This window comes from Monomorium pharaonis, chromosome 9 (assembly GCF_013373865.1).
Source record: "Monomorium pharaonis isolate MP-MQ-018 chromosome 9, ASM1337386v2, whole genome shotgun sequence".
NCBI lineage: Eukaryota > Metazoa > Arthropoda > Insecta > Hymenoptera > Formicidae > Monomorium > Monomorium pharaonis.
Genome location: NC_050475.1, coordinates 11,804,283 through 11,829,690, shown reverse-complemented (window position 1 = coordinate 11,829,690; position 25,408 = coordinate 11,804,283). Strand labels below are relative to the sequence as shown.

The 25,408-nt window shown below is 35.5% G+C and overlaps 1 protein-coding gene across 1 annotated transcript in view; it reads right to left on the bottom strand.

The window, feature by feature from the left end:
- LOC105832213 overlaps positions 1-25,408 on the bottom strand; it is a 275,864-nt gene that overhangs the window by 95,648 nt on the left and 154,808 nt on the right. The window contains 3 exon segments of the mRNA XM_036292296.1: positions 410-524; positions 526-1,784; positions 9,800-10,222. Of these exon segments, the coding sequence (XP_036148189.1) occupies positions 410-524; positions 526-1,784; positions 9,800-10,222 (1,797 nt within the window).

The window sequence follows — 25,408 nt, the reverse complement described above, 5'->3', positions numbered from 1 at the left end:
TAATCTTATCGAGTAAACATGTTACTAATTACACACAAATACTATTTACCATTATCTATTTAAACAATAGCTTTATCTTATCTTTATCTTAAATATTGAAATGCATAGTATCATAACATTTTTTTTTTTTTCAAAATTGCCGTTTTCGAGAAAATTGACTTTTAATTTTTCTTTCTCGCTCCATTTCTCCTAAAACAATGATGATATCAAGTTATTATTTAGGGAAATTTTATATCACATTGATGTGAACTTGTGGCATGAATTTGAACCCGATATCTGTGGGAGCAGATTTTATTCCGCTAGACTCTTTGTGTCAGTGTATTGTATGGGTATGCTTTAATAAAGGGATTAAAAATGCAGAAAGGACAATAAAGGTTAAAATAAAAATTAGTTTTACAACAACGTGCACCTGTGATTACTTCACTGGATGACTCTTCCTTATTTACATCTGCATTTCCTCCACGATCAGTGCAACGCCCTGTCGCAACTTGCTCTGGACTTTTTTCCGTGATAGTAGAAAACAGAATTTCGTGTAGGGAGCTTGAGGTTCACAGCGTGTACGATGTCCTCCGAAGGCAAGGTAAAATATCGTTTCTGCTTCTTTAAGGTATCTATTTCGAAGTCATGCGATTTAGACTGACTCCGTATCAGTCTTGTCCGTTTAGCACTTTTTGCGCCACTCAATTCTTCGCGTGTATTATTTGAAACTTTTTCGCACAATTCATCAATATCTTCCACGATAACGTAATGTTTCGCAACATTATTTAAAGCACCATTTTCTCTTATAGCATCGAGATGCTCGCATTTTGGTATGGTAGAAATCACCGTGCACGATTCCTTACCCTTTTCAGGATTCACCGCTTGAACTTTTTCTTCAGTTCCAGTCTCAATGGAAAAAATTGTCTCTTTCTGCGCATTGATCAATCCTTGATGAGTGAATCGATAACAAAATTGTTCGCCTTTTAATTTTTGCCTTTCTTCAGTCATGCAAACTGACTTGGTTTTCTTAAATTCCAACTTCATCACGCTCTCACTCGAAGAATTATCGTCCAATATCCACAAATTATCACACTGGTTCTTATTTTCATCACATAAATCAATATATTTGGATTTCATTTTATAATTTTGTTTTGAATAATTATTTCTGCTTTCTTTAGAAACGACATTACATTCAGATAATAACAATTTCGGTGAACATACATTAAATTCGGTAGAGTTAAGCGCAATGTGGTACTCATTACTTAAGTGTAGATTCAAATTTAATGATTCATGATTTTTTACATTATTGATAATAGCTTGCAATTTTTTCTTTTGATTAAATTTATCTTTAGATTTTGAATGTGTTTCTTTTAAATTAGAGTTTTGTAAATCAACATTGTTTGTCACTTCATAGCATAAATTTTGACTTGATAATTCATCATCTTTGGTTGTAATATCGTCTGTGATTTTTGATGTGTCTTTCTGCTGGCTTATCTGATTTTTATTGAGAATTGTATATTTGTTTTTTGATTTTAATATATCTTTTGATTCGAGTGTAGCAAAACTATATTCATTCAATGAAGATGGCATATCATCAATTGAAGTACTGCGGCATGGTTCACCGATAGGTTCGGAATTTGTATATTCGTATAGTGAAATGTTTGCATTATCGCGCTTCATGCTCAGAGTTCTAGGCGATGCCAAGGGTAGAATTACTTTACTGTTAGATGCCTTCGAAGACTTCAAAGTGCTAATTCTATTCACGTAAATCTTTCGAGGTTTAGGAAGGGGTACATGTTCTCCAACTATTTCGGATAAAGAAAAAAAAACAGAAAACCATCACCGAAAAAGTACAAGCCAGCAAATTTTTAAACAAGCAAAAAAATTAATAAAATTATATAATTCACTTATTGTCAGACAAATGGTCCAATTACTAAGAGTATTTCAAATATTGGAAATTTGATCTTAAATGTCCTTTCTTTAAATTAGAAAACTGAATATATTTATTTAATTACGTACGTACGTACGTACATACGTGTGTGTGTGTGTGTGTGTGTGTGTGTGTGTGTGTGTGTGTGTGCGTGCGTGCGTGCGTGCGTGCGTGCGTGCGTGCGTGCGTGCGTGCGTGCGTGCGTGCGTGCGTGCGTGCGTGCGTGCGTGCGTGCGTGCGTGCGTGCGTGCGTGCGTGCCTGCGTATGTAAGTAGATTCCTTAAAAATTTAATTAAAATTAAATATACAATTATACATACATATATATATATATATATATATACATACACACACAACACACATATATACAATATATACATATATATGTATTTATTTATTGATTATACCAAGCGTTTTGCGTAAGCACTTGCGTTTGACAATGAGTTGCATCACCTTTGCCTACCTTTTGTACTTGACCCGTAACACGACAACTATTTCTGTTCATCATAATTCAAAACTAAGCTTTAGACAAAATGTTGGAAAAGTGTCTCAAAATTTGTCTCAAAATTAAATCAGGAATACAACATTTAAAAACAAAAGATGGTTTTGTAAATGGAAGGTTTCGTTAGCGTACGTTGCAATAGCATACATAAAGTTTTAGTCAATTTCCGATAGCCCAAAAAGTAAAAGCATATTTTCCCAATAGTGCACAAAATAAAAACCACATTATCCCGATATCACACATCAGCTCTTCTAATATGTTAAAGAAAAAAGGTAAATGACCACAAACGTTAGGTCCTGCAAAAGTCAATAACCTTGACATATGTTATCAAGATCATCCTCTTGAGTGATTTTGACAAGATTTTAACCATCGCTTATGTTTTATTAAAAAGTTATGATAAAAACAAGTTTCATAAATAAAATGCCTATTTAAGAAAAAGAATTTATAATAGCAACAATAAAAATGATTTTGTTTTATGTAGACTAGTATAAAAAATATACAAAAACCTATGTGGAATAGTACAAACGTGGACGTTGTTTTGCTTCGTAAGTAGGGGAAATGCCCACATGAGGGTTGATCTCGCTCCGCGTAGAAAGTTGAAAATGCATGTGGAACAGAACAAATGTGCTATCGGGGTGTGTTTTGCCGTAATATGCGCTATCGAAATGTAGGCTATGCGTTGTCAGGATAACGTGCTTTTACTTTGTGCGATATTAAGACGTGTGTTATTGTGACATGAATTATCGGGAATTAACTATATAACCTTATGTGTGGTACCGGGATGTATGCTATCGCACCGTGCGCTAATAAAATTCTCTTGTTTTAAATCATCCTATACAATAAAGGTAAACATTACTAAATATAAAATTTTATTAGCTACAAAATTAATTTTTTTTTATTTGCGAAGGTCTCCGTTCTCGGCAACCTCCCCGGCCTTCCCTAAACCCGGTCATTCTACTGTTACTGTCTTGTCTTTACTTGGTAACAAAAAATTATAGAACTTATATACATAGATGCGACTTTATCATTAGAGAAAAAAAGAAATCTTTTTTATGCTTCTATTCTTTACTTGACATGTTAAAACGTATGCGTAAAATGATGTATTTAAAATGGTAAACAACTTGACATCTGCATACATTACATGGTTACAATTCATCTAACCTAGTATATTTTTATAATAACAGTATAATTTTATAATAACAAAATGGACTGAAGATGCAATGTATAAAAAATTTATTGGAAAAAACATTATATTTGTATATTTTATATTCTACTTAAGTATTTATATGCTTTATCATACATTGCATTGTGTCCAAATATATACTGCGCCCAACTTCCCGCGCATGCGTAGTCTCTTTCCTTGTGAAGGATAGAAGACAAGCTATCTCAATTCGGTGCCATGTTTTTATTCAGAAGGTGCATATATTAATATATAAGATCTATGAAAAAAAATGGTATGTATACTCATGCGAATTGGCTATTGCCTACTCATGCGTCCATTTCCCGCATTCGCAGGAAATAACCGACTTTCCGCATTTGTTGCACAATGTACAAATATTATTAAACTAACAAAAAATACTTTGCTACATTTACAGGCACGTACACACACACAAATCAGAATATAATAAGTTTAACCATTAGTTGTCACATTGGATACAGTGTACCCATGCGTCAACTTTGAAGTCAAGTAAGACATCACATAAATTTTTAACTTAAAATATTTAAAATTAAAAAAGATACGATGTTTTTATAAAAACTGATTTTTTCCGGAAATTGTAAATTTCAAAAATTTTTTAACATAAAGCTTTTTAAATTTTAACATTGTATAATAATAATCAAATAATATTCTAAAAGAATTAAAATCCTCAATTTGTTTGGTTATCATATCTCTGATAGTGTAAAACAGTTTTAAAACAGTAAAATTTGAAAATCGATATGGGTACGCTGTGCCCAGTGTGACAACGATGCGACTAAAGATAAGTGTGACAACCGAAAATTAATAAAGTTTAATTCAAATTTAATTCATATTTGTACTAAATCCAAATAAAAAAAAATTATTTTAATTCGATTCAAATGTATTTTTAATGATTTGATTTGAATTTGAGTATATCTTTAGAGAATTAATTCGATTCGATGGTGCAAAACTATAATTCGCATACTTTTACTATAATTTCTAAAACATTTAAAAAATGTAAACAAATTTAAATAATATTTTTATTCGCTTGAATACAATTTATAATACTACATATTTTGAAAAAATATATTAAATATTTTCGGAAGAATTATCATCGGAAAAAATTAAGAACATTAAAAAAAAGAAAACAAAAATGACGCACCAAAAAGCTCGAAGTCTGATTAAAAGAAAATAAAGAAAAACTAAAAAAAAGAAATTTTAACTAATTTTAATAGTATTATTACGTATATTAAATTCGAACAAAATTGTCGACTCTGTTTTCGAGAATCGAGTTTAAATGGATCAAGAAACAATTCCAACTTTCATTTGACTCTTGACGACTAACTACCCACATAGTATAGAATATTACAGTAATATCGCAGCAAAATTGCAATCAACCATATTACATATTACAGTAAAATATTATAGAAATATTATTGACATATTACATTGATATATTTATAAATAACATTAAAATATTAGGTTATATTGTAGCGATATTACATTTTAATAGCAATACGTTAGAATTGATATCACTCACATTAAATTGAGGGTTTATAATAAATGTTAATATGCTTTAAGCCGTAAGAAATTGATAAATTACAGACAAAAATGAGAAAAATAATTGATTGTGATTGATTAATTTCTTACAGCTTAGTTTAAAGCTTATTCTAGCTATTTTTAAACTCAACCTAATGTTAAAATGTTATTAATCGGTACGTTTACACGTTATATTATAAATTAACTATAAATACAAAATTAAACATAGTTTGGAAATGTGACTTCAGAAGCGAAAGATTACACTATAAATTTATCCATGCTATTTTTAAATAAAAGATATCTGGATGAAAAAACGCTTTGACAGTTTCAACACTTGTAAAATACTCTAAAAACTAAATTTTTTTCTTGATAATTAATGAATTAATAGCCGTAAATGAATATGACTAGATTCTAATACTATACATTCATTTTTTTGCTGTTTATTTACTCAATGAAACAGTTGTCAAAATATTTTATAAATGTGTTAAAACTATCTCGTAAAAATATTTTTTTATTTAAATGTTTTTATTTGAAAATGGTGTAGAAATTTTAGTTAAATTTCTCGTCTTTAAGGTTATATTTTTTATAAATGTCGAATGAGATCAGAACACTAAGGTCCGTATTCTGAACTCACATTTATCGCTAAATGCGCCAATCAGCCAATAAGATGTCATCTTACAATAAGCTGATTTAAAGGTACATTTAGCGATAAATGTGAACTCAGAATACGGACCTAAATTTCGCAATATTACAAAAATACTACGTAAATATTACAGTAATACATTCATGATATATCACTATTACTGTGATCTATTTCGGCGGACATTTTAATATTGTAGTAATATTTTTGTAATATTTTTGCAATATTTATACTATATTTCACTGTAATATTGTAATGGGAGAACAATATTTCTGTGATATTACCATAATATTCCGTGCTATGTGGATAGATCAGGTAGCGGTGGCTCTAAAATGTTTAATTTATTATAGACAATGAAGGTAGTTCATTAATGTCACTGGAAATGGACTCCATGAGACCTACTTGGATGTCCAACGATTTCGTGGAAATTGCGAATACTTGCAAGGTGCTCAAAGGTGGCAGATACCGATTGTTTTTTTAGTAACCGTTTCGAACGATTACGACCTTTAGTGAAAATTATAAAATTCACGTAGCACTTTGTTGAGTTTATTTTACTAAATTTTGGGGAGTAAGCTGGCAATTTCAACAAACTGATAGGTGTTTGGAATATTTTAACCCTTTAACGCTCAAATGCACAAGATTTTTTCATAAACTTTAACGACGTAGACTTTGTATAAAATGGACGAATTTTTTATTCAACAATACTTTTCTAGTACATATCGAGTGTGCTTTTTCGAATGACGCCGAGAAAAATTAAAAAAGAAATCAAGAATATCAAGTTTGTGAGCTTATTTTTAAAAAAAGTCACGATTTTTTGGTATACAATTTATTTAAAGAGGATTTGGTAACGGGTTTGGATTGGCATCGAAACTGCATAAAACGTGCACTTTTTAGTTGTACTTGAAGACTGTACAGCGTAAAAAATTTATATCCACCAAAAAAATTTTTTGGTGGATATAATATAGCCGCCTAAATGTCAAAAATTTTGGAAATCCTTATTTTCACGATTTTTTAAATTCAAATAATCGTAATTCGGTTTACTAATGCATATAAATCATTTCAAAACGTTTGACCATAATAGTTTGTACCTTAAAAAGTGTAATTCAATATGGCACTTCCAATATGGCAGCTAGGAATAGCAGAAGAAACTAGTATAATTTGTAGTTTTTTCTATATTTTCGTGTACTAATGTGACTGGGCAGTACAAAAGCTACTATATACATTGTGTGCGAGTGTGTGTGTACGTACATTTAATTCAAGAACTAATTATAAGTGCAAACTGACAACATTACTGATTTCTAAATTGTTTTTTGGTCAATGACCAATGTCAGAGTTATTGATTCTCATTGCGTGGAAGTAGACGATTATTGGGAATCTCTGTTTATGTTTTGGTTTTTATCTTTTTTGTATTATTTCATATTTTATTAACTTTTATAATTTTTTATATTCTTATTTTTTTAGTCTAAAAACATTTTTTTATATAATTGAATCTAATAATTATTTTCGAAACATGTCTCACAAAAATATAAGTTGCAATGTTTACAGAATTTTCTTGTTCTTATTGTACATGTTTTTGTTCAACAATATTTTTGTAAGCTAACTGATTCGGTTTCGTGTTCCATCATATTCTAAAAGTAAAGTGAGAACAAAAAATTATGTAAACATTGCAAATTATATTTTTATAAGACATGTTTTGAAAATACTCATTAAATTCAATTATACAAAAATTTTTAAGTAAAAAATAAAAATATGAAAAATTATTTAAAAAATAAATTAATATTTTAAAATATAAACAAAAAACAAAAAAGATTCTTGATAATCGTCCATCTCCACGCGATAAGAATAGATAACATTGACATGAAATCATTGGCAAAGGACGATTTAGAAATCAGTTGTGTCATTAGTTTTTACATATAATTATTTCCCAAATTGGATGTACATACACATACACTCGCACACAATGTACATAGTTGTTTATGTACTTCCTAGTTACATTAGTACATGGAAATATAGAAAAAACTACGAATTATACTAGTTTTTTTTCGGTGTTTTCGCCAATCCTAGCCTCCATATTAAAAGCGCCATATTGGATTTTTTGCACTGCAAAAATTTGCACTGCATAGTACAACTAAAAAGTGCACACTTTATGCAGTTTCAATCCCAAATCAAATACATTACGATAAAGAAAATCCACATAAAAAAAATTTTAAATACAAAAATTGTGACTTAAAAAAAAAGCTTAAAAATTCAATGTTCTTGACTTGTTTTTCAATTTTTCTTGGCAGCGTTCGAAAAAGCACACTCGAAACCCTCTAGAAAAGTATTCTTTGATAAAAAGCTTGTCTATTTTATACAGAGTTTATGTCGTCAAAGTTTATGACAAAATCTTGTGCATTTAGGCGTTAAAGAATTTTTTTTAATTCTGCGACAATATTAACACTTATGTGCACACCCAGCGTTTATCACGTTGTTACACACTCAGGATATCCGGGTGCCCACCACGAGTTTTTTTTTTTATTTCTAAGTTTGTATGTGAACGTAATCGTTCGGAATTAATCTACTTTGTTAAATAAATATCAATAGAAACTATTTAAGCTATTTCCAAGTCCCCTAGGCCGTTATATAGCTTTCATGAAAAAAATAGAAGTAGTAAGTAAAAATAGAAGCAGTTTTGACGAAATGTCGATTGATATTGAAGTTATCAAGTATATAGTTAATAATCTAGAACATATACTCCAAATAAAATTGATTATTACGTTTTTCAGACGTATACTTATTTATTAAACTTAACGCAAATGTGTTTGCGCATATATTAGTTGTGTTAGAAACTGTTCTATGATTTTATGCCGTAAAGCCATAAAGCAATTAACAATTAGCAATTAGTCATTATTTCAAAAGCAAAGGATATCAGATCAAGCAGAATAATTCACAGCGTACAACAGCGTCACAACAGCATATTTTTTGTAATGAAAAATTAGTTCTTACAATTTTTATACATTATGCAAGACAATTTCTCTATGCAGATGTTTCAAAAATAATAGATATAAATTAATTCAAAATTTGTTAATTTTGCACAACTTTAATATTAATATTAATAGTAAAAACAGACGGTAATGATACTAATTAATTGGACAAAATGTTTGCGAATTGATAATTGACTCAACCTCGGGACAGTATTGATAGGAAAAAAATTACAGGTTCTTGTCATGTTTACTACAAAGAAATTGCTCAAAAGACGCAGGAACAACGCGAAAATGTTGTTCAATTTACGAAAAGCCTATCTGCGATGAACAATGTATCGACAATTAAATGTATTGATTGTGCTAAATAAAAATTTCAATTTTTATTCAAGTTATAAGAAAAAATACGACAAAGTGGGCACCCGGGTACCCGGATGTACACATAAGAGTTAAATTCGGTTTCCCGTAGAAATTCACTGATTCTATGTTTTTTTTAAGTCGCGTAATTTTAGATACTCGTAACAATAACTATTGTTACGTAACACTCTCGGATTGTTTCTTAGAATTTTACATTCCACGTTTTTTTTCACGTTATCTGAATTCACCGAGGGATTTTCCATTTTCATCAATTGTTTATTCGTACGATCGCATTTCTTTGTATGAAATTCAATACAGTGCATCGGTTTGTCTGATCTATTCACAAGAAAACTCGCGATCATTAAAAAAGTCATTTTTCCACAAGATTCACGCGAAATTGATATTGTTTTTCTAAGACTTTGTGAATGTTGACAAATTTGGGATCGTTGACTCGTTACATCCTGGATATAATTTTCGGCGATAATACTAATCAAAACATTGTTCACAAAGTTAATATTTGTCGAACTGTCGTGTTGCAAGCGACATCTTTAAAAAGTGGCGTGCAATCTATGCCTTTCTAAGAGCTTGTGTTTTCGCGGATACAAAATGGTAGGAGAATATATTTTTTCATCGATGTTTACACCTTCACCGACTTGTTGATTTTTTGGAGAGTTGAGGAGCACGATGGTCAAGTTACTGATAGTGCACGTTAACTTACCCGTTTCTGATCTAGCTTGTCCTACTTTCGCGATGGCTTCTACAGATGCGATTGTATGTGTTTTAATGTGCTCGGAGTTGATTGAATCTAACTTGAAACACGTCTGGGGTTTCACTTCGGCCGTACAGTTTTGTTGAATGTCCCGAGCAGATTCACACATTGTGGCTTCCGATTTTGGTTTATCTTGGTCCAACTGGTGTGTATATTGTATGTCGATGCCAATATTAGAATTGATTTTTTGGCAGACGATGTCCAAACTAGCCTTCGACGAGATGTCGACGTTCGACGATGGTTTCGAGGGTCCCATATCAGACGTTAACAATTCTTCGGAGTTGACGATACGTTCTAAAGCCTGTGCGGAAATAGCTGACGATATTGGTCTAGGTGTTGGCGGAGGAGGAGCCGCTCTTTTCTTTCGAAGACCTGTACAAGTAATTTTCATTAACTTAAAATACTGTGCGAAACAATAATAATATTTTTCATACACGTATAAATATCCAAATGAGAATATTAATAAGATATTAGCATACTCAATATTTGTTAATATCAATGTATATTAACAGTTACCTATTTTGTCATTATCTATACCGGATAAATATACATATCCTCTGTATAGATAACTAAAAATTTAATTAATAATAGATGTGACGACAGAAGGCGCATAGCGCCTGGACGTCATGCAACACTCCAGACACCAGAGCGAGCGCCTGAAGTAGAAGATTTCCGGCAAGTAGTAATAAAAATGGAGATGCGCGACATCGTCACAAGAGGGCCGCGATTCTCCAAAGTAAAGATACTACTCCAAGGATATAAAGGAGCCACGGAGAGACGATTTCAACACGCCATGCGCTACTCGCATTGGTGCCGTTTTTATACGTGATTTTTATATGAGCACAGCTTCTACACTATCCGGGCGCCGCAGACTATACGACAGCTGCCGCCGATACAGAAGCCGAGGTACAGGAGTACGCCGCTACGAGAGGAATTCGCACGCAATCTAGTCCGAGACGGTCGCGACAAAAGTACGAATACAGAATAGTCCAGCCGCTCCCAAGGACGTCCACTCGACAAGAAAACATTCCGGGGATGACATACAAGGGGAATCTGGAAATGGCCGTAGCAGGATCTTCAAATCCAAAGAGGCACACTGAACCTCCAAGCACGACGATACAGATTAGGACAAAGAACGACAATACCACTTACCGGATGACTAAGCATTACCAACCCGGCGGTGGAAACTGTTAAGCACCGCACAAACGGCCCTTTGTGGGCCACCAAAAGAATTGAAATTTAATTACTTGTAGATAGTGTAAATAACAGAAGGTGATTATAATAAGAAGAATTGTAAGCGTATACTCTCTTATATATACATTTCATCTTCCTGCTCAGCTATCCTCAGCGACAGCAAACTTGCGCATTTGCCTAGAACAACGAAAGAACACGCAATCAATCACATAACCCGACGCACACATCCGCCATAATAGATAACTAAAATGAATAACTTTTATTGTTCACGACTCGGCGAAGAGTTCGCTAGTTAGCCCTGAGGATGGTAAGCAGGATGATAGGACATTCGTGAAACACATGTTAAATAAAAAAGCACTGCAATTACGTGTCACGTGGACTCATCGTGATGTCCGAGTCGTACCGTATATTTATCACAGATATTAGTTGATACACATTACACGCGTTTATTATTTAATGAGCACAAGAATAAGTCTCTGGATGATAATACTGTCCACTTACGCGGGAGAGATCATATTAATTCGTTACCGGTGGTGATGGGGACAGAGGATACCCGTGAGCTGGTATCACGCGGCGCCGGCGTGCGCGTAGCGTGGTGAGCGTCAGATCTGGTCTACAATAGCTGGAGTAAGCATGGAGTAAGAAGTACGACTAGGCGTAAAAGAGTTAATCCAGTGTAAGAAAGCTGGCATAAGGGCGTAAGCGAAAAATAAATTATTTTCATTTCGTCTTACTCCTACTCCTGCTTTCTTTAACGCTCGGTCAATCACAGCGCAGAAGGAAATTACCTTACTCTTATTTCTTACTTCTTGCTTACTCCATGCATTGTAGACCAAGCCTCAGTCTCTCGATGATGATGTACCTGAGCGATGATTATCCCCGTGTGTGTGTGTGCGTGCGTGCGTGCGTGCGTGCGTGCGTGCGTGCGTGCGTGCGTGCGTGCGTGCGTGCGTGCGTGCGTGCGTGCGTGCGTGCGTGCGTGCGTGCGTGCGTGCGTGCGTGCGTGCGTGCGTGCGTGCGTGCGTGCGTGCGTGCGTGCGTGCGTGCGTGCGTGCGTGCGTGCGTGCATGCGTGCGTGCGTGTGCGTGCAAACCATTCTCTGCACCACATGGGTTTGCGACTTTCCACGCAAAACTTTGTGGTGTAGAACTTTGCGGTGTACAAGTTTGTGGTGTACAAGTTTGTGGTGTACAACTTTGCGGTGTACAAATCTTACGTGTCTAATTGCACGGTGTACATTCCCAGCAAACCAACACATAACTGATACATAACTGAAGGAGCGCATAAAAAGAACAGTGTTATGTAACATCGTTATGTGGATGCGATGTAAATGTTACATAATTTTGAGAACTACAAAGAAACAAAATTGTAATTTTTATTTGTCATATATATATATATATATATATATATATATAGTCATATATATATGACTCATAACAGTTATTAAAAACGTAATCTTGTAAAATCGTAAAAAATTTTTCATTAAAAAAATTTTTTGTTTTTTTAAATAATATTCCCAGTAAACACAGTAATATTACATATACATCTTATGTATATAATATTAAAAATATCACGAGGTAACGCGTTATGTAGCAAGTAACATACATGTACATACTCAGACAACACGCTTGTCAGAATAAAAACTTTAAGAGAACTTTTTTAAGAAAACATTTAGATATCTTAGAAATAATGTCAAAATGGTAACATTTATCAGAGATGTTTACTAAGAGAGGTCTTTGAGATATTTTATTGAAGAGTTTCATTTAAGTCTCTTGAAAATGTTATCCTTATGACATCAGCTAAATGATATCAGCTTAATGTCTCATAAAAGATATCACAATGCTGTCCGATTTTTGAGCCGTCCATGCGTGTCGCAGTTGACTCAGAAATCAAACAACACTATAACATCCTGAATGAGAGATCCATTTGATATTTAAAAAAATTATCATAAAGATAATGTTTTCGAAAATAAAACGGTTTGTTTACAATTACTGCGTACAAAAAAATGCACAAAATCTAAATTCATCATGTACTGAACAAAAACAGAATAATAAATGTACTATTTAATTTTTCTCAGAATATATGATCTATATAGTTAACCATTTAATTAACCATTTGTACGCTTCAAAGTATTAGTGCTAAATATCACAATTTCCATCAAATTATTAAGGTTATGGGAAAAGATAAATTTAACAATGAAATTATTAAGTAAATAAATTGTTGCTATTTATTTATAATATGTTTTGCAAAATTTAATTGCTTTTATAAAAAATAATATAATTGAGTCAGTTTATAACATATAGGTATATGTAAACAATAACAAGTATTCATGTCGATGAGTCAAATTGGCTTAGCAGATAGAGTACAAGGTTCGTCATCCTAAGATCCCAGGTTTAAAATCTACCAGTGGCAAGTAAGACAAAAATAAAATAATATAATTTAAATTTAATTGATTAATAAAAATTTGTCCTAAATTTAGTATGTACTGTTGATAAAAATAATATTTAAAAAATAAAATTTTTATTTTATTTTTTTATCTCTAATTGCAGTTTAAAGATATCCGATTTAAGAAATCTTTTAGATATCAGTTTCATGATATCTTTCTGTTCTCAAAAAATGGCGCATTGGTTAACATTCTGACATCATTATGTTATCTTTTAGAAGTAATGCAATAAACAGGTCAATATATCGAGCCAAAACTCTTACATTACTGTGTTTGCTGGGTTTTTATCGTCTAAATTGTAATTTGTCCAGATATTAATTTTTCCTGTGTACAAGATTACTGTGTCTAAAATTCCTGCGTCGAAATGAATCGTGTACATTTGAAACGTGTACATTATTTTGTATTCATTTGCACCGTGTCCATTTGCATTGTGTCCAATTGTATTGTGTCCAAGTGTAGGCCACTCCTTAAAATACTGTGGAGTTGACGAATCACGAGGTCCTTATCCTTGTGGAACACACACACACACACACACACACACACACACACACACACACACACACACACACACACACACACACACAACACACACACACACACACACTCACAGAGAGGGGGGGGAGAGGGAGAGGGAGAATGAGAGAGAGGAGAGAGAGAGAGATATAGAGGAGAGAGAGAGGAGAGAGAGAGAGAGAGAGAGAGAGAGAGAAGAGAGAGAGAGAGAGAGAGAGAGAGAGAGAGAGTAGAAGAAGAGAGAGAGATATATCTATAGCTCTCTCTAGATAGATAGAGAGAGAAGAGATATGAGATAGAGAGCTCTGCTCGCGCGCGCTCTCTCCTATGCTTCGTCTCCCTCTCTCTCTGCTCTCGCGCTCTCTCGCTCTCTCGCTACATCTCGCGCTCTCGCTCTCTCTCGATCTATCTGCTCTCTCTCTCTCTCTCTCTCTCTCTCTCGCTCTCTCTCTCTCTCTCTCGCTCTTCTCTCTCTCCTCTCTCTCTCTCTCCTCTTCTCTCTCTCTCTCTCTCTCTCTCTCTCTCTCCTCGCTCTCTCTCTCCTCTCTCTCTCTCTCTCTCTCTCTCTCTCTCTCTCTCTCTGCTCTCTCTCTCTCTCTCTCTCTCTCTCTCTCTCTCTCTCTCTCTCTCGCTCTCTCTTCTCTCTCCTCTCTCTCTCTCTCTCTCTCTCTCTCTCTCTCTCTCTCTTCTCTCTCTCTCTCTCTCTCTCTCTCGCTCTCCTCTCTCTCTCTCTCTCTCTCTCTCTCTCTCTCTCTCTCTCTCTCTCTCTCTCTCCTCTCTCTCTCTCTCTCTCTCTCTCTCTCTCTCTCTCTCTCTCTCTCTCTCTCGTCTCTCTCTCTCTCTCTCTCTCTCTCTCTCTCCTCTCTCTTCCTCCCTCTAGTGATATAGCTATTCAATTCCTTACATTCACACACCACTCTACCTTATCTATTGCGGATCATATTGGGAAAAATTGCAACAATAATTTGAGCTAATGATTTCGGTATCTTAGAACGTAAATCGTATCTTTATTTCGTAATATTGATTGCGAAGATCTTGAATTGAATTTTGTCTTTACTTTCCTGACCTTTAAATTGATACATTTTAAAAATAATGAATTTTCAATTCCCAAATTGATACGAACTGTTAATGTAGAGAACAATAAATCTGCCTATTGAAGTTATGGAAGAACCAAACAAATCGCAATGCCTCCGAGCCCCTTAAGTCTTGATGAACCGACCTTGTTACAAATTTAAAATTGAACATCTCGGCACCTAATTATCCTAACCCAAAATTTCAAAAACGGTTTGAAAGCTTTGAAACCATACTTTTCGAAATTTGTATCGAAATTGTAGGCAAAAGTTTTTCAAAATGATGGATGACAAGGAAAGAGCATGCAAAGTTAATAAATAAGTATTCGAGCTTGCGACAACGCGTGGCATAAAGTAGGTATCACAGCCCAATGGGACGAAAAACATCTGAAAGTATAGAGTATTGTCTTAAAAATGCTTTTTTACTGAGCTTGATACAATAATTTTTTGCTGAGTTATGCAAGTTTAAAGAAAAAAGCTGTTTTTTAATTCAAATTTTAATTACTCAGCGAAAAATGATCGCATCAAATTCTGTAAAAAAGCATTTTAAAGCTAATGCTCTATATTTTCATTTTCATTTTGTAACAAACCTCCCGTCCGCCGGCATCACCGACCGCGCGCGGTCCGGCCGAACATCCGCCGGACCGCACAAACGGGCACCGGCCCGTCCTAATCGCCGCAATAAAAAGCGTCGAGACGAATTATCGTCTCCGCTCCGCGTATTTCCCCGCGCTCTCTCAACCTCCACGGGAGGGGAGCGAGTGCGAGAAAACCCGAAGATCCACGAGGATCCCCGATCCTCCACCCGAGCGGGTATAAAAAGCCGCTCCGGTGGAGGCTGCGACACTTCTCGCTCCGACCGTACGCTGGATTCCGATCCCGACCAGAGTACGATCCTGAGAAGCTTCCTGCGACCGGCAATTAGGGTAGAGTGTTCTCTGCCTTAACCGAGAGCTCTCGGTACCGCTCGCATTCTAACTCCTAGTTCGTCTCCGTAGTAGAGGGTAGAGCGTACTCCGCCTTCGCCGAGAGTTCTCGGCTGCGGACTTTCCTTAATCGCCCGATCACCCGGCTCGAACACAACGGGGGTGGAGAGTTCTCCGTCTCCCTCGAGAGATCTTGAGATCGACCGGCGTTTCCTCGATCACCAGACGCACGTCAAAAATCACCGAGCAGCACAACACCCCGCGCTTCACGCCGCGTACCGCATACCACCGATCTCGAGGCCCCGGCGATTACCGCCCGTCACACCGCTCGCCTCACCGCGCCACGAAACACCGCTTCACGCGCCAGGGCATTGCCCGCCGGCTCGTCGCCGCACACCGCGACCATCACCGAGCTAGCTACGCGCCCGACAGCGAACAGCTGTTTCGTCCCGCGACACACGAAATACACAGACACACATACACACACACCTCACCTGTAAATAGCCGCTCCGCCGAACGACACACGATACACACACCGACACACTTACATCATTGTAAATAGACTATACATATCAAAGATCTCTTCAAATATATTTTCTTTTATTCCGTATACCGAGTCTATTGTCTCAAGGGACCTTCCTACACCCGATCCCGGCGAGCTAGTCCGCGTAGGAAATATGGTCCGTTACAATTTTGTTCAATTGAGCTGTGACACCTGATTCATGCTGTGATTCACCGCCGCGAACTCAGATCTTTATTTATCAATTTTGCATCCTTTAACTTTGTCATCCGCCGTTTGAAAAAAATAGCCACGCATAATTGCTATTAAAATATTCTTAAAGTGGACACTTTAAGCTTTATTTTCCTTTTCGAGAAAAATTTTTATCTTTATTATTTACCAAGTTATGATCATTTGAAATTTCGTAAAATTTTCCGAAATTTTAAATGTACCGCTTTTTTGCTGCTGAGTGTATATATATTACATAGGGTGTTCCTAAACCGACGCAAGATTTTTTAATAACAAATTCTTTGTAATATTTTGAGAAAAAAATTTTAATACGAAAATGTCAAGGCTATAATAATTTTCAAATGGGAAGAGTTTAAAGCTCACAAATGACAGGCCTAGAATTTCGTGCGTTCAGGGGTGATAGTGATAAAGGTACTTTCAAATACCTTTGACATCTTTGTTTAATAAATTATTGAACAAATATGCCATAAATGTTTCATTAAGAAACCACCCTTACGGAAAAAACACTAAAAATAACATTTAAAAAAATACTCAAGTTGAGTATAATTTAGGACAAGGGGTAAACACTCAATTCAGTGTAAACACTCAACTTGAGTGTTCACTTTTTAATTTACTTTTAATTAGAGTGTTATTACTCTCAACTTGAATGTTCGCCATCTAATTGAGTGTTAATTTCAATGTTAATCCTAAATTTAAGAATGACACTGAAATTAACACTCAATTAGATGGCAAACATCCAAATTGAAAGTAATACTCAAATTAATACTCAAAGCCAGCTGAACACTCTATAGTGAATGTTTCGGTTGAACTTGCTTTTCTTGCTTTTGTTTTTATTTAACATTTTCTAATCCAATGTTTGAGAGTGCACATTCAATATTAAGTGTATGCCTTCAACCGATAGATGTTGAGTGTACATCCCCAACATTTCAGTGTGCACACTTTATGTTGGAAGTATACACTCATTTATTGAGTGTCATCCAAATGTTGAGAGTATACTTACAAATATTCAATATTTGTTCAATAAATCCAAACTTTGGTATAAACACTCAATCTTTAGTAAATACTCAAGATTTGAGCTTATACACCTAAATTTGGGAGTAAACTCTCAAAATCGAGTATTAACACTCAATTTTGAGTGTAAACTCTCAAAATTAGAGTGTTTTTTCCGTAAGGGTAATTTTGTTCATTTATAATAAAGTTGTTATAAAAACAGTTCAAAATGTTTTTATTAAAACTTTAATATGTATGTACTATGTATCGATATTAATATTTGTTTTCTTACAAAAAAATATTATTAAACTTGCGAAAAACTATTGAAAATTTAAAAATTTATTTGAATTTGATATTGTACACAATCAGTTTTAACTGTTTCTTTGCGTAATTAATAATATTTTTTTCCAGTAAGTTAACTGTTATTACATTTATTTGTTTTGTATGATAAACGGCAGAAAAAATATGTATGAAATAATTGAAATATTTATTTAATCTTTACGAATTTTAAAGCAGTACGCCTATTTCGATTTATTTTATATCATTTTCTACCATTTTTATAGTAATTTCTTTTTTTCTCTTTAAATTCTCCTATGATTTTTAAGAAAAAAATTTTGATGCAGTTTAATTAATGTTTAATAGCAAAATTGAATAAGTAATTGGTATAGATGTTATTTTATCGACAAATTCAATCTCTATCATTAAAATGTTTGTATCGATTGCCGTAGACATTTATTATATGAACCAAATAATTGTAATGACAGTTAATCTTCTGGAAAAAATATTATTGATTACGCAAAGAAACAGTTAAAACTGATTGTGTACTAGGGCGGCTCGAAATACATCGAAGTAAGTGTGGCGTTTGACCCTAGTGCGGGAAAGTTATGTCCTGGCGTCAATAATAACTGTGCAAAAATTGAAACCTTTGAGTTGATATCTTCTGTTCCGGCAAGAAGCTTGAAGTTTTGCAAATTTTGTGAAAAAAGGTAAAATAGTCTAAAAAGATAAAATATTTATTTCTTCCATTTCTAAGTGTTCTAATTAAGGTTTTCATGAATTTACAAATATGTAGAATTACCATCTCTGTCACTTAGCATGTGAGGCATACTGAATGGTTTAATGGAATAATGATATTCATGAAAATCGGTGTAAACTTTACATGAATTTCTTGTGTTTATGCGTCCGGTTTGTGTGCAACCCTTCGCCTCAGAACTCATCATGTAAAAATGGCTACACGGGAAGTTCCTCCCAAGCCCATCCCTCCCAACCGACCCTACTTTGTGGACTTTAAAGATAAAATCAGGGAAAAAATTTATCAAAATTAGAGAATTAATAAGGAAGAAAGTTGATTAATAATGAGACTTATGCTCAAACAGGGACATTTTTTTACGAGACTCAAGAGTAGCACGAATAATGTCGGCCCTGAAGCAAGCCCTGATGACATTACTTAAAGCCTCCGTCACAAGTTTCATCATGCGCTCTACTGCTTGAGTGTGGCATGAGAAACTCTCGAAGTCCCAAGATTTGGGGATTATTCCCTCTCGCATCATTTGGCTCAGAGACTCATTGTTGATATAATCAAGTACCGGTGGTAAAGACACAACACAATTATTTCAGTCAATCATGTCAATGTAATCAGATGCTTCAAAATTGATTCTTGGCCCAAGACTCCTTAAAAATTCAATTAAAATTAAATATACAATTATATATATATATATATATATACACATACTACTAAAAAAAAAAAATAGGGAACACTTTCCCTATACCGAAAATTTAGGCTATTTTTAAACCGTTAAACTTAGCAAAAAATCATCGCAGAAATAGAATCCAAAAAGTGTTTTAAAGCTTGAAACTTCTTCTTTTAAACGCTTTTTGAGTTTTAGTTATCTTTTTTTATCAACGTGGCACAATGATAAAGCCGTTGAAATAAAAATTTTTAATGAGACTTTGCTACGCTGCTTCTTGCGCAAAAAAATCACAGAGGATTTCTGTTATTTCCATATTATAGAGGGATCTTCTTCCTTTATTTTGAGTGGTTGTTCATTGCTGTGCGATTCTTTTGACAGAGTTATTAAGATTTCAATAAAAAATGGTCATTTTGACTTTTATCAAGAGGTACGGTAGTGCCTCGCGCCAAGTGTACGCGCAAGGCACTGCCATGCTTCTATTACGCAAAACGCCGTTTGCGAGATTTTATAGTTATCGGTTTCTGAATAACGGCTAAATTGATTGATTTTTAAATAGGCTTAAGGGATAGCTTACATCCAATTTATATAACAAAAGTGTTTTTATTTTCTTGTTACGTAACTTACGAGCGATTTAAAGTTTCGCATCAAGAGTAAAAATATTTTTAGGAAACGACGTTATTGTCGTTCTTGTCGTTGCCCAAGACAGATGGTGAGGATTTACTGTTGCTTCCCGCGCGATAGATGGCTTACGATTTTATTTATTTACGAGTTGACACGGACACGAGAAGTTACATGTCATGATTGGCGGTAGCGTCCGCGCAGTTTACGTGTCGAGGTAATGGTTAATCCGCGGCGAGTTTCATGTCTATAATATTACATGAAAACCTTAATTGGAGCACTTAGGAACAGAAGAAATAAATATTTTATATTTTAAAACTATTTTACCTTTTTTCACAAAATTTTCAAAACTTCAAGGCTCTTGCCGGAACAGAAGATATTGACTCACAAGTTTCAATTTTTGCACAATTATTATTGATGCCAGGACGCAACTTTCCCGCACTAGGGTCGAACGCCACACTTACTTCGGTGTATTTCGAGCCGCCCTATTGTGTACAATATCAAATTCAAATAAATTTTGAATAGTTGAAAGTTTTTCGCAAATTCAATAATATTTTTTATGCAAAAAAATATTAATCTCGATACATAGTACATACATATTAAAGTTTTAACAAAAACATTTTAAATTATTTTTATAACAAATTTATTATGAATAAACAATTAGTTTCTTAATGAAACTCCTATATTTGCATATGTATTCAATAATTTGTAACGGTGGGACTTGCTCGCGCAGATCCGGATTTGCTGGCCGGTTGCTGCATTTGAGAAAGCTGTGAAACACTGATTCTTACCAAAAAAATATAAAACTTTATTGTATAATAACAATTAAAAAATTGACAACAGGTATTATTATAATACAATTATAGCTCGCTGGCGCGGGAAGTCGGTTATATTACATAAAAAATAATTAAATTGCAGAAAACGGATTGGCGGAATATCGTTGAATTAATTATAAATGCTTTTGGTCGGTACAAAATAATTCACGGTAATCGCAAAGCTATGTTCGCTTAAGGAAAGACGAATCCGAAAGAAATAGTGAAATTAGGACGGGATCCAGACAGGAGTAGAACGATTAATTAATCTAGAACAAAAACGAAAACAGGAATTTGAACAAATCGGTATACACAAGTTACGAAACAATCGAAATCTCTTAATCTAGCGGTATCCAGAAATGGAATAACTCGGAGTTGGAGACGAATTACAGGTCGGAATTGCACGGCGGGAATTAATATCTGGTTAACGTAATTTATGTGCTACGATCTGGTCGCAACGGTTCATGTGAAACACGTCGCGGTTTGATAGCAACGGTACGGAATATACGCGTCGCAATCTGGTCAGGTCTAAACAGAGAATATGGGTCACGGTCTGGTTGCAATGATGCAGGCAATACACGTCGTGGACTGGTTTGCAACGGTTCGGGTTGCATCTCGATTAATGCTTTACAGTCACGGTCGAAATGGTCAGGAACGAACGCGGTCAACGCAACATTACAGAGGATGAGAACGCCCATCTTGGCTGTTGTCTGCACTAGCAAACCTAAATCAGGTATTCCCGATGGAGATGAGGCACGTGTCGTCTCTCAGTGGCCAAAGTTTTCGTCGAGTACGCCTGACGACTGGTAAATGTTACGCGAGAACACTTCCTTGGCATTGCCGAGAACGCTTGATCAAGAGAGATTATACCCTCATCTCCAAGAAGAAAAAATGCCGAGCACGCCCGGTGAAGTAAAGTAGGAACTGGAGTCTGGATGAGAATGAGGTGCTTTCTTGGGTGAGCGGCCAGCTTATATACCTGCGTGGATATCCCATCCGGCGTACCGGAGCAGGTTGTGGTGATGGGGATGGTCGCGAGACCGTTGGTAAAACATGCTTAAAAAAAGCGTGCCTGTTAAAAAGTAAGCTTCTTAGACAAATCTAACGGAATAATATAGAGTCTATTAAACTATATAATTCAGATGTATAAATTAACAAAATATTACATTAATACTTTGATCATATGGTTCTAAATTAGGCGTCCATTTCGTCAAATGCCCTTTTGAACATGCGTCACAAAAACATTAATTATTAAAAAAAATACGAAACAGTATTATAAAAATTACTATATAGATAGAAGATACTTTTTAATTTAAATTCATGTTTTTAAAATCGTTTGTTTAACTATTATTTAAGAAAACAGAGTCAAAACAAAGTGGTGTTCTAAACTCAGCGCCTTTTCTTTAATATTAATTGATTCTTAATATTGTAATAGTAATAATAGTACTACACCAAAAATCAATATCAATTCTTTTTTTAATAGATCTATTACAATAATAACAAATATTGATTGTGATTTTTAACACTAAAATAGTAATAATACTGTATTAAAAATCAATATTGATTCTCAATATTGCGTTTCTCTAGTGTAAAAATTCTGGAAATTTGTTTTCAAGGGAAACTCAAACGAAAAAGTGTTGAACCTCACGTGATTGCATTACTTATAATACACTGTGTGTGATACTCTTTTTTTACGGGAAAGAGTTTCGCTGTCTTCTAACAACGAAATCTTGTATTGTTAGGAGATAATCTTTCAATTTTAATATAGATATGGAACTTTCAATATATGTAGATATGGATACATAAATTTTATTGATCATATGAAGTATACTAGATCAATACTGACACCTGACTTTTTTTGCCAATTTCAGTATGTACACGGTATTGATATGTTATTGGCAATATACTAAATTAATATTGTATATCAGTATTATACTATTCAATATTAATCTACTCATTAAAATAGTATTGTGGGAAGGTTGATTAGATGAAGTCAATCAAAAGGTTCCACAAATAAAGTAAAACGTGTTCTATATTTTTGTCAGATACAAGTGAAGAGGTATCAGTATATGTAATTATACTTTGTATTTATTTTTGCTCGTGGAAGTTGCTCCTCACCGTCCTGGGTGCGAAAAGTCACATGTGAAAAGAATAAGCGGCACCCGTGGGTGCCTGAGGCGACACGGTCGCTCAGTTTCCATCGCTGTCGCTCCCAAAGAGTTGACGGAGTTTATTCTTCAAGCGGATATGAAAGAGTTGCTTCCCGGGTGTTCGGGGCGATGTAGGCGTCGTCAGATCCTTTGGCGAAGATGAAAGAGCTAGCGTTTGCGTGTCACGGGTAACGCTGCTGCGTCCGCTGGTTTGCGTCGCATTAGTCATCAGGTCGATCTGGGAACATCGACGGGGGTCCCTCGGTTTTTCGGGTAAACCGTCGAAATTGAAATTAATCTTAAAGGGAAATAGGATATCTCCGCCGTTGGTCGATTTTCTCCTTTGCGGCCCGGAATCTCCGGGCAAGAGTACGGGTGGACCTTGCGGTCCGGTTTCATCGCCTTTGGCAGGCTGGTACTCTCTACTGTCTTTCAAAGGAGACTTCAAAGGCTATTGAGCGTATTCCGTATAAAAAGGTGGAGGCTCAAGAGTTCTCTTCGATTGCGAGAAAAGTACTACTCTGTTGCTGTCAAGTAGGCCCAGACGAGCATTTTATCCAGTTCAGCATGAGATGATTTCTCGCCGTAAGTGGTCTCCTTCTATATAATATAATGCCCTTCTGATGTCACCTTACTTGCGGGAGGAGCGGTTCACTTGGACACGGTTCAAATGGACACGGGGTATTTGGACATGATGATTTTGAACACGATATCTTGCGCATTGTTCACGGAAGCGTCCCAGATGCGCACAGTAATAAATGGACACAGTGCGAAACGGACACAGTGCTAAACGGACACAGTGCAAGACGGACACAGTAATAAACGGGCTTACCACATGGGTTTGCGACTTTTCAGGGCACCCCTACCGACGAGGTGAGTGCGGGAGGAGAGCCGAAGGCCTCCTTTGCACCCCTCCCTGTGCGTGCGCGCGCGCGCGCGCGCGCGTGTGTGTGTGTGTGTGTGTGGAAAGTATTCTTTGTACAACATAGGTTTGCGACTGTGTCCGTTTCGCACTATGTCCGTTTCGCACTATGTCCGTTTTGCACTGTGTCCGTTTCACTCAACCTGCTGTGTCCGTTTATTACTATGCGGATCTGGGATTCACTCTCGTTTACTTGCACACCGTTCATTTGGACACAGTAAGAAATAACTATGCCAAGGACCTCCCTTGCACCCGTGTGTGTGTGTGTGTGTGTGTGTGTGTGTGTGTGTGTGTGTGTGTGTGTGTGTGTGTGTGTGTGGGTGGGTGGGTGGGTGGGTGGGTGGGTGAATGCGCGTGCGCGCAAGTGTGTATGTGTCCGTTTCTTTTCGTGTTACCTTACCTGAACGATGTGCAAGTGAGCGGTTTGCAACTGAACAGTGTGCAACTGAGCGATGTGCAACTGAACGGTGTGCAAATAAACGGTGTCCAAAAGCACCGTGTCCAAATGAACGATGTGCAAATGAAACGGTGCGTAAGATATTGTGTCCAAAAACATCGTGTGCAAATACATCGTCTCCATTTGAACTGTGTCCAAGTAAGTTCCACGTCTTGCGGGTAAAGCGCGCCGCGGCTTTCGTCTAGCGGCGGTCTCGCACACTACTCGCGGCCTTGGTGGCCGCGGCCGTGAGTGCGCGCGCGCGTGCCGGATCGTAGCGTACAATAGCTGCTACAGGTACCATAAGATTGTTATTTTGTTGTTAATCTAGTACAAGACTAATAATGATACACAAAATTTATTTTTTAAGTACAAATCAGTTTCTCGTCAAAATTCAATACTGGATTAATGTACTTTTTGTTACATATGTGCTGAAAATGTTCTTTTCATGACCCTTTACCGGCTGAAAAGTCGCTGATTGTGCACGGACAGTATTCTTACACAAGTAACTCATTCCCTCACCGGTCAACCGTGCGGAAAAATCGTGCGATAATCATTCCTGCACGACTGTTCCCCCAAATCCCGCACAATTAATAACTCTGTCCCACCGTCCCCTTTATTCTGACACCCGCATCTTGTCACAGGCACGTCATGTCACGACACACATATGGTAACTTTTAAAAACTTTTGTAAAAATTACCGATTGTTATCGACATTTCATCTATGGCAATTCTCGACACTTCGTTGGTTTTGAACAAAACTAACCCTAATTAAATAACCTATTAATTTGTGTCACATAGACATCGAGACATCATGCCTTATTGTATCACAGCTGCGTTAAAGTCGAGCAGTGCAAAATAATAAACATTAGTGAACAACTCATTGAATTTCTCAAAAAATAAGTATAATGATTTCAAAGCAAACATTCGAAAGTCTTGACGACAGTCGATATTAAAAAATTTCTTGACAAAGCTCTTGATCATACACATTTAGCTATAAAAGCAATTTTTTATGTTACTAATATTACTTTATGCTCTTTATTATT